This window comes from Nothoprocta perdicaria, unplaced genomic scaffold (assembly GCF_003342845.1).
Source record: "Nothoprocta perdicaria isolate Ctin4 unplaced genomic scaffold, notPer1 scaffold_120, whole genome shotgun sequence".
NCBI lineage: Eukaryota > Metazoa > Chordata > Aves > Tinamiformes > Tinamidae > Nothoprocta > Nothoprocta perdicaria.
The window spans coordinates 1,051,233-1,060,894 of NW_020454317.1; the positions used below are offsets into that span (position 1 = coordinate 1,051,233).

At 51.6% G+C, this 9,662-nt stretch overlaps 2 protein-coding genes and 1 non-coding gene across 5 annotated transcripts in view; all 3 read left to right on the forward strand.

Annotated features, from left to right (window-relative positions):
- CHD4 (chromodomain helicase DNA binding protein 4) overlaps nt 1-8,881 on the forward strand; it is a 22,052-nt gene extending 13,171 nt beyond the window's left edge. The window contains exons 18-39 of one of the 3 annotated variants that reach the window (XM_026054294.1): nt 39-212; nt 530-671; nt 1,162-1,293; nt 1,398-1,515; nt 1,733-1,857; nt 2,156-2,393; nt 2,542-2,714; nt 2,886-3,066; nt 3,167-3,253; nt 3,418-3,506; nt 3,591-3,724; nt 4,221-4,365; nt 4,551-4,716; nt 5,101-5,210; nt 5,498-5,633; nt 5,874-5,951; nt 6,071-6,208; nt 6,294-6,402; nt 6,705-6,837; nt 7,834-8,029; nt 8,140-8,315; nt 8,397-8,881. In XM_026054294.1, the coding sequence (XP_025910079.1) occupies nt 39-212; nt 530-671; nt 1,162-1,293; nt 1,398-1,515; nt 1,733-1,857; nt 2,156-2,393; nt 2,542-2,714; nt 2,886-3,066; nt 3,167-3,253; nt 3,418-3,506; nt 3,591-3,724; nt 4,221-4,365; nt 4,551-4,716; nt 5,101-5,210; nt 5,498-5,633; nt 5,874-5,951; nt 6,071-6,208; nt 6,294-6,402; nt 6,705-6,837; nt 7,834-8,029; nt 8,140-8,315; nt 8,397-8,414 (2,998 nt within the window). In that variant the 3' untranslated portion in view covers nt 8,415-8,881. The remainder of the gene's footprint in view (nt 1-38; nt 213-529; nt 672-1,161; nt 1,294-1,397; nt 1,516-1,732; nt 1,858-2,155; nt 2,394-2,541; nt 2,715-2,885; nt 3,067-3,166; nt 3,254-3,417; nt 3,507-3,590; nt 3,725-4,220; nt 4,366-4,550; nt 4,717-5,100; nt 5,211-5,497; nt 5,634-5,873; nt 5,952-6,070; nt 6,209-6,293; nt 6,403-6,704; nt 6,838-7,833; nt 8,030-8,139; nt 8,316-8,396) is intronic. The other 2 variants (XM_026054295.1, XM_026054296.1) reach the window with 2 other exon arrangements.
- Nucleotides 4,743-4,882, forward strand: LOC112960159. Its single transcript, XR_003251718.1, has one exon.
- The window catches only part of NOP2 (NOP2 nucleolar protein), a 5,884-nt gene continuing 4,963 nt past the window's right edge, over nt 8,742-9,662 (forward strand). The window contains exon 1 of the mRNA XM_026054276.1: nt 8,742-8,753. Within this exon, the coding sequence (XP_025910061.1) occupies nt 8,742-8,753 (12 nt within the window). The remainder of the gene's footprint in view (nt 8,754-9,662) is intronic.

Below are 9,662 nucleotides of genomic sequence, written 5' to 3' on the forward strand. Positions count from 1 at the left end.
CTGTGTGGCTTTTGCCAAGTGTATCTCTTTCTCTGCAGTAACTTGGAGGGCTTCCTAGAAGAGTTTGCAGATATTGCCAAGGAGGATCAGATAAAGAAGCTGCATGACATGCTGGGCCCGCACATGCTGAGGCGCCTCAAAGCTGATGTGTTCAAGAACATGCCATCTAAGACAGAACTCATTGTCAGAGTGGAGCTGAGCCCCATGCAGAAGTGAGTGYGGGGATGGAGGGGGCACCTGCTGTTCAACTCCTGTTGCTCTGTTCTGTAGTKTGAAAGAGGGTGCTGGAGCTGGCTGCTCATCCCACTGCAAGGCTTTCAGCATGCTGTTTAGGAGCAAGACTTCCTGCTGCCACTGGAGTACAGGGAAGAGTAATCCTGGGCTCTGATGTAAGGGATGAAGGGGTAGTGAGTGCTACTGGCAGAGCATAGGTAGCAGGCAGGTAACGTCAGGAACTGTGCAGAGGCTGGCAACAAGAGTATGCTGGGCATTCTCCTGAGGGTGACTCAGTTACTTTCCTTTTTTTCAGGAAATACTATAAATACATTTTGACAAGAAACTTTGAGGCACTGAATGCACGTGGTGGTGGTAACCAAGTCTCCTTGCTCAACGTTGTTATGGATCTGAAGAAGTGCTGTAACCACCCCTACCTCTTTCCTGTGGCTGCTATGGTATGTTCTGTCCCTTGATTGATTCTCTAGATGGAAATCCTTTGCTGGATGATATCAGGGAGACAGTTATCTTAGCTTAGGAAGGATTGTTATTCCTCTGCTCACTTGTATCCTCCCTGCTGCACACATGCTTTTTATATTTATGATCTTATGTAGACCTGATGTCCTGGAAGACCTTTCCTTTCCTAGTCTTTCTGTATAACGAGTAGGAACTGTCTTGCAGTTTACTGTAAGACAGTGAAGGCAGTAAAAATAGGGACTGAGTTGGTAAGAAAGGCAGGGGGATCAAGGAGACGAACTGAGACAGAAAAGGTGTAGGGGAGCAGTGGTGTGTAAGTAGTGCTGCCCATGGTTGTTCTGCCAAGTTAAATGGCCAGACATGAGCCAGGATCCGATACTGAATACAGATCGGGTCTAATAACAAGCCATGTCCCTTCAAGTTGCTTTGGGGAAGATTTATAACTTACATTCCTTTTTTCCTCTTTTTCAGGAAGCTCCAAAAATGCCCAATGGCATGTATGATGGTAGTGCTCTTATTCGAGCCTCTGGAAAGCTGTTGCTGCTCCAGAAGATGTTAAAGAATCTTAAGGAAGGAGGTCACAGGGTGCTCATATTCTCACAGGTATTTGGGAAAAATATGAAGGCTGGCAACTCCTGCCCTGAAAAAGGAGGCCACCTGTATGATACCATCTCGCACCACTCACTGTTGTTGGTTTTGATACTCAGATGACTAAAATGTTGGACCTTCTGGAGGACTTTCTGGAACACGAAGGGTACAAATACGAGCGGATTGATGGAGGAATCACAGGGAACATGCGCCAGGAGGCTATTGATCGCTTCAATGGTATGAAATCTCTAACTTCCTGCACAAAGTGAAAAATGCTATGTGTGTTGTTAGAGGTCAGCGTGGGGTTGTTGGTTACTGCCTACGTCTTCAATTGTTGCCCTGGAATTTGAAAGTGGTTGTGATTCCTATCACATGATGTGATGGAGCAAATAAAAATCCACATTTGCATAACATGCTCTCCCTTGATTACTTCTCTTCTCTCCTTGTATCCAAGCTCCTGGTGCTCCGCAGTTCTGCTTTCTGCTTTCAACTCGAGCCGGAGGTCTTGGTATTAACTTGGCTACAGCAGACACTGTGATTATCTACGATTCAGACTGGAATCCCCACAATGACATTCAGGTGAGAATGAGTGAGACTGCTTGCTAAGGAGTGATACTGAGGAAGAGGGGAGGTAAAAGCATCAGTAGGAGAGGAGGAATATCTGTGAGACTTCCATCTTAAAAACACAAAGTTAGAGCTGATGGTGCAGATGGGTAGAAGTGGTAAGTGAAAAAACAGAGCATTCTTCCATGGCTTGACCTTTGCTAACCTTCAGCAGAGACATAAAGACAGCTGGGAATTTTTAAAGCTGATGGCGTGTGACAGGCCACTGTTTGTGTGGCTCTGGACTGCTTTGAGCACGTGTTCTCTTCTGCAGGCCTTCAGTCGTGCACATAGGATTGGCCAGAACAAGAAAGTGATGATATACCGCTTCGTGACGAGGGCCTCAGTGGAGGAGCGTATCACGCAGGTGGCCAAGAAGAAAATGATGCTAACGCATCTGGTAGTGAGGCCAGGGTTGGGCTCCAAGACAGGCTCCATGTCTAAGCAGGAGCTTGATGACATCCTCAAATTTGGCACTGAGGAGCTCTTCAAGGATGAGGCTACTGAGGGAGGTGAGTGCCTGGGAAGGGGAGCTGGGTGAGGTGGGGAGGACTGGCTCGTTGGGCCAGGAGGCAGCGTGCTGCGGCCCTGAGGGCCTGAGCACAGCATCCCCCGTCCTTTGCACTCCGTGTTCATGCACTGTCTGTGCTTCTCTTCCAGGAGATAACAAAGAAGGTGAGGACAGCAGCGTCATCCATTATGATGACAAAGCAATTGAGCGCCTGCTAGACCGAAACCAGGATGAAACGGAAGACACAGAACTTCAGGGCATGAATGAATATCTCAGCTCTTTCAAAGTGGCGCAGTATGTGGTCCGTGAAGAAGAGATGGGGGTGAGTGTAAGGCAGCTGTCAGCTAGTATCTTCTAATCAGTGATGTTGGATTAGTTAAATAGAAACAAATAGGGTCCTCATGCTAGTGAGAGCAGCGAGCAGCAGTATTTCTGTTCTATGAAGTTGGAATTCGGAGTACAGGGCTGGCTCTGAATTTATTGTCTGTGACAGGAGGAAGAGGAGGTTGAACGGGAGATCATTAAGCAGGAAGAGTCAGTTGACCCTGATTACTGGGAAAAACTGCTGCGTCACCATTATGAGCAGCAACAAGAGGATCTGGCCAGGAACCTGGGCAAGGGCAAACGTATCCGCAAGCAGGTTAACTACAACGACGGTTCCCAGGAAGACAGAGGTACAAACCCCAGAGGAGTCCTGGGGACGGGCGCGGGCGCGTGTGCTGCGGCGAGAGTTACGGAGTAGCGTCTCAGGCTCACGTGCTGCTTTTCTTTCAGACTGGCAGGATGACCAGTCAGATAACCAGTCAGATTACTCAGTTGCTTCTGAAGAAGGAGATGAGGACTTCGATGAGAGGTCTGAAGGTAAGTTGTGGTGAAGCCAGGGTTCCTGGAACAGCTTTTCTGGGTGTGAGAGCAGCTGGAACTTATTGCTTGGTACACTTTATATTGCTTTTTTGCAAGGGAAATATTCACACCACAATATGCTGTGCGTTGTCTCTCTTCCTTAGCTGCATTTCTCTCTTCAGCAGCTCGTCGGCCTAGCCGCAAAGGCCTGAGAAATGATAAGGACAAGCCTTTGCCTCCCTTACTTGCTCGCGTGGGAGGGAATATTGAGGTAAGTACCACCCAGGATAGTTGTCTGAGTCCTAGCTGCCCCTGTATATAGGGCCGTCTCCACGCCTGCCTTTCCACTTTCCAGGTCCTGGGTTTCAATGCACGTCAACGGAAAGCRTTCCTTAATGCCATCATGCGCTATGGAATGCCCCCTCAGGATGCCTTCACCACCCAGTGGCTTGTTCGGGACCTCCGTGGCAAGTCAGAGAAGGAGTTCAAGTAAGGCTGTGTTAGGTGAAGAAGATGGGCAATCTCTAGCCACTGTGGAAGGGAGGAGATGGAGGGTTTTTCTGGCCCTTCTGAGGGGCTGCAGCTCCTCGTTGTACTAGATGATCTGCTAAGACAAGGGAGGATGTGTGTACCCCGTGAGAGAGTAGGGATTGATCCTGGTTCTTTTTGGACTAGCTCTATGAGTCACTGAAAGCAAGTGTCTGGTCTAGAGTAGCCTAGTCAGGCAGGCATGTAACGGCGTTCTACCCAAGCCCTTTCTTGGTTTAAAATGATCTCTGACTCTATCCTGAGACAACTGGTGAGTTCCTGTAGTAATTCTGTATGGAGAGTCTCTCCTGAAGTGGTAGAAAACCCAGTACTTGTGTTACTGTGGGTGTGGAGTCTTGGGGTGGCCTCCTCTGCTGTATATTGAAAAGAGTTGGATCCCACATGGCTTCAGTCTTAGCTGCCATCTAATCTAACGGCGCGGCCGCTCCTCCCGCAGGGCCTACGTGTCGCTCTTCATGCGCCACCTGTGCGAGCCCGGAGCCGATGGCGCAGAGACCTTCGCAGACGGAGTGCCCAGGGAAGGCCTCTCCCGACAGCACGTCCTTACCCGCATCGGGGTCATGTCGCTTATACGCAAGAAGGTGAGCGCCTAGCAGGGCGACACGTCCTGCCGCCTCCGTGCACCCTCTGTCTGCTGCCGCGCTAGGCCAGCGAGTTTTCTTCCCCACCTTTTTCTTTGCCACATACCAAGTGATGGTTCTGCTCAATACAAAGATCAGCTTTACACGACTGGTGCAATAACAGTCTTTTCCTTGCTGTCGTGCAGGTGCAGGAGTTTGAGCACGTGAATGGACGCTGGAGCATGCCGGAACTGGCAGAGATAGAGGAGAACAAGAAGCTCTCACAGCCAAGCTCACCGTCTCCCAAAACTCCGACCCCTTCAACGCCAGGGGATACGCAGCCAAATACTCCTGCTCCYGTCCCCCCAGCTGGTGAGAGCCGCCCCCTGCCCACTCCTGCGTCCTGACCTCACCCCACCTGTTCCCCCTCACCAGAGCTGTGGTAGGGGGCCTGGGGGTGGACGCAGATCAACTGACCTCTCGTGTTAGGAGGGCTGCCAAAGACATGTGCATGCCCTTAAAGGCAAGAGAGGACACTAGCTTCCCAGGATGAGCTGACTTCAGTGGGAAGAGAAGCCCTGTGTTTGTGGTGGGCGGGAAAAGGGTTTGCTCTTGAGTGACAGAGGTCCCATTTGTGTGGGCCTAATCTCTGGGAGCTCAGGAGATGTGTGCTTGGTCATAGTCAGGGGAAGACCCTACTGATGGCTTCTTTCCTTCTCTTGTCCACTGTGCTGCTCTGGGCTGGGGAATACACAGAAGAGGGAATAAAGGTAGAAGAAGGAGCCGGCACCAAGGAACAAGGAGAGTCAGCTGAACCGGAGAAGGAGCTCAGTGCCTCTGCCACTGACATAGAGGTTTCTATGGAGGTGAGTGCTAGGCTCTTTGCTTCATGCAGTTCCAAATATCTATACTTCTGCCCTGCACTACTGTGCCCTTCAGCTCCTGGGGCAAGTTCTGCCTGGGAAAAGGCCAAAAGCAAACTCCCAGCATCATTAGAGGAGCCGGCCTGGCAGTTCTGTGCATCTTCCCTCTATCTGTTTTTTAAGATGTTTTCCAAACTCCTTTGGCTGTTTTCTCATAGTGCTGAAGTAGGTTGTTGATTTTGACCGTATGCTGCTTTGCTTCTATTCTCATTGATAATTTCTGTCCTAAGCAGTGTGCTCAGCCTGTGGAGACACCACCACAGGAAGCAAAATCTCCAGCAAATCCTGCAGAGACAGATGAAAAAAAAGTAGAGGAACCAGAGGTGAAAGAAAGACCAGATGAGCCAATGGAAGTGGAGAGCAAAGGTATCTCTAGGAAGGCTAAGACCCTTAAGAGCAATTAAAGGGAGACAAAAAAAAAAAGTAGTTTCTTCCTCAAGCTGCATCTTCCCTGACTGAGTACTGCMCCCCAAAGAAAGGGGCACCTGTAGATGATAATCAAGGGGGCCATTTCAGGGCTTTGAACAGGGAGGCAGAGAGCAGTGTTAGGTTTCACGCTCTGAATCCTTGGACTTAACAGCTACATCTCATGTTCCCCTTCTGCAGCTGATGTGGAGAAGGTAGAAGACAGAACATCTATCGAGCCACCCTCTGAACCTCCTATAATCACCCTGGATGAGAAGGGTGAGCGCTGACGATTCCATTCCCTCCTTTAACCCTTCCCCAGCAAAGGTGCTTTGCGGGTCCAACTTGCTGTGGGACGTGCTATGTTTTTCTTAATTGTTTCCTAATTGTATGTGCAGAAGAGAAGAAGGAGGATGATAAGAGAGATGTGGTGATGCTGCAGAATGGAGAGATGCTGAAAGAGTCAGTAGATGAAAGGCACAAGAAGGCAGTAAAGCAGCGCTTCATGTTCAACATAGCTGATGGTGGCTTTACTGGTGAGAGCCCTGCCTTTGCTTGGACTTACCTGCCTGAACTTGTCTTGCTGAGACCTGGAGCTATTCCTGTCTTTTGCTTTTCCAGAACTGCACTCCCTGTGGCAGAATGAGGAACGGGCTGCAACTGTTACGAAGAAGACCTACGAAATCTGGCATCGGCGTCACGACTACTGGCTCCTTGCTGGAATTATCAAGTATCCTTACCGGGTGGATGAGCAGCCTTCCCTTGTTCCTGTACACTCTTTTGGGTCCGCGGGAGTTGTGTTAAGTGAGAGGCTGCTCAAACTTCTTCCACAAGAATGCTGCCTTGATGGGAGGAGGGGTTCATGTCAGCATAGGTACGACTGGGTGAGCAGGGCATTATTCCTGCCTTTCCCTTGCCCTTGTTCCCTGTCTCGGTGCCTCCTCTCCCTGCTGCCTCTCAAAATGTAGCTGCCTGGGCTGTGTATTCCCTTGTTCTCAATGCCTTTGTTTGCCTGAGCTCATCCCATCTCAGTCATGGCTATGCCCGTTGGCAAGATATTCAGAACGATCCTCGTTACGCCATCCTCAACGAACCTTTCAAGGGTGAGATGAACAGAGGCAACTTCCTGGAAATTAAGAATAAGTTCTTGGCAAGGAGGTTTAAGGTGAGGATTCCTCTTCAGAGTGATAAGTGTCCTTTTCAATTAATCTGTTCTATTGAACTTCATTCTCATTTTTTCTGTTAAAGTGAAGATTTTTACAATGTTTTTTCCTATTGGTGGCTAAAAAATGCAGTATTTTGTTAGAATTACTGATGATAGGAACCCTTTTCTCTGGAAGCAGCGTGTTGGGGAGCTTGAATCATCGTTCTCTCTGCACGTTCCCTTAAAAACTGCCACTCAGGAGGTGTTAGTGGCCGTTTCCAGCACGGTTTCTGCTTGGTGGGCCACAGCCCCCTCGAGAACTTGAAAACATCGTGTAATGCTGGACTGGTGAAGGGRCTGTCGTCAGTCTCCTGAAGTCTCCTGAAGTACTTACAAGTGACAGTAGTTTCATCCTGAAAGCCATTTTAAAACCAACCCCTGCAATTCTTGAATATTTTACCCTGCGATTCAGTGTCACTTTGCTTATTTGCTCTGCACTGTCTGACCTGATTTCTTCAAGTGTCCTTATCTGACATGCTTAAGTAGTGCCTTTTTGTTCTTTTTTCCTTTTTTTAAGACTCCTTCCTATTAGCAGTTCAGAATATTTCTCAGTGAAACTCAAAAGAAGACCCCTTTTCCTGTTGCTCTCTACAGAAAGACTGAAAGTTTTATTTATTTCTTTTATTTAGAGATGGGAAGGAGGGAGTTATTTTATAAAGCCTTTAGGAATCTGAGCCACACTAGCAGAGGAGTATCCTACAGGATGAGACTTCCTTATTAAACTGGCTGGGCTACACCCTGGTTTTCTCGTTTGCCTGGCTGAGCTTACTGGAGCCTTTAAGTGCTTCTTGAATTGTTTTGCAGTATACAGGCTTTGTTTCAGTATAGGCACTAGCCTGTGCACTGCGGATTTACCTGTGGAATCCCACCTGGTGCAGGTGGGAGCAAGAGGAGGCGAGCTGGGGGGCGCAGGGCCCTTGCTGAAGACTTGCCTCTTACCCAGCCCGTCTCTCGCAGCTCCTGGAGCAGGCGCTGGTCATCGAGGAGCAGCTGCGACGAGCTGCCTACCTGAACATGTCCGAAGACCCCTCTCACCCGTCCATGGCCCTGAACACGCGCTTCGCCGAGGTGGAGTGCCTGGCCGAGAGCCACCAGCACCTCTCCAAGGAGTCCATGGCCGGCAACAAGCCCGCCAACGCTGTGCTGCACAAAGGTGATACAGTGTGTTGAGCAAGGGGGCATATTTGTTTAGCATCTCTGCCCCATTTGGCCCTTTACCCAGGCAGGGGTTTCTTCTGAACCCACCCCCCCTTTCTCCTGCAGTTCTGAAGCAGCTGGAGGAGCTTCTGAGCGACATGAAGGCAGACGTGACTCGCCTGCCTGCCACCATCGCCCGCATCCCGCCCGTGGCCGTGCGCCTCCAGATGTCGGAGCGCAACATCCTCAGCAGGCTGGCCAACCGCAGCAGCGAGCCCCCGCCGCCGCCGCCGCCCCAGCAGGTACGTGGCCGCGCGGCGGCCGGGCCCAGCGCTCCCCGCCTGCCGCCGCCGCCTCCCAGCCGCCCTCGTCTCGCCCCGCAGGTGGCCCAGCAGCAGTGAGGCCGGGGCGGAGCTGTTGACCTGTCGGCCGAGCTGAAGCGACCCTCCCCCTGACGCTCTCCCCCTGCCTGACATTCCTGACCGGGTGCTGATTCCCTCCGTGGAAGCTGCTGTACAGGTCTCTGGGAGAAGAACCTCCTTCCGCTGCAGCCAGCCGATGGAGCGAGGAGCGCGCTTGAGAGAGGGGCACGTRCGACGGACTCTGTATATAGTGACTGGAGGCCACAGCGCCATGTCTGTTACAGAGAGCCTGGCTGCATTGCTCGCTGCCTCAGCCTGGAATTCCTGTTTTTTGTTTCTAATTTTATTTTGAGTTTGTTTACCGAGATGAGTGCACAGGCGAGACCAAGCAAAAGCCAGGACAGAGACAAAGCTACCTCCATCAAGATCCTTTTTAATACAAAAACTGACTGGACTTGTCCACTAATAAGCAGCTTGAAGACAAAACAACATCAAAAAAAAAAAAAAAGGAGAGAGAAAAAAAAAAAAACACAGGAAAATCTTGATAAAACTGAAAAAAATAAAGTTTCCTTGTATTTTAATCACTGCCTTGACTGAGGTTTGATAGAAAAGGGCACCAGACTTGCTTACCTTCTCCTGCCTCTCTGCGTTCAGGGCCTGTTGCGGTGCTCTTGTCCCCTCTAGGATCACAGGAGGGCAGAGGGTGGAARGGACCCCTGGAGACAGTCTCGTCCAACCCCCCTGCTCCAGCAGGGACACCCAGAGCCTGGGGCCTAGGCCTGCATCCACGTGGGTTTGGAAGAYCTCCYAAGAAGGAGAGTCTCTCTAGGCAGCCTCTTCCAGGCCTCTCTTCCCCCTCACCGAAGAGAAGCTCTTCCTCCCGGAGCGAGGGAACCTCCGGTGATGGACTTGGTGCTCGTTGCCCCCTGTGCTGTCACTGGCCGCTGCTGAGGAGAGCTTGGCCCCTGCTCCCCCCGTTCTCCYCTCAGCTGCTTGCTCGAAGGGGTCAGCTCCCGTCTCAGGCCGGCCGCGCTGCTCCCGCCCCTGCGCCGTTCCCGTCGCTCCCGCTGGGCGCTCCTCGGAGCCCCGGGGAGCCCCGCGCTGCCGGGGGCGGGGCTTGGCCTGGGACCGCCCCTGGCTGGGGGCGGGGCCTAGTCCGGGCCCGCCCCCTCCCCGGGCTGCCTCCGCTGCGCGGCCGCGTCGGCGCCGAGCTCCGCGCCCTGCGCGGCCCGCCCGAGGGGCGGGGCCTTCTCAGGCGCGGGCCAGTGGGCGAGCAGCTGAAGCGCG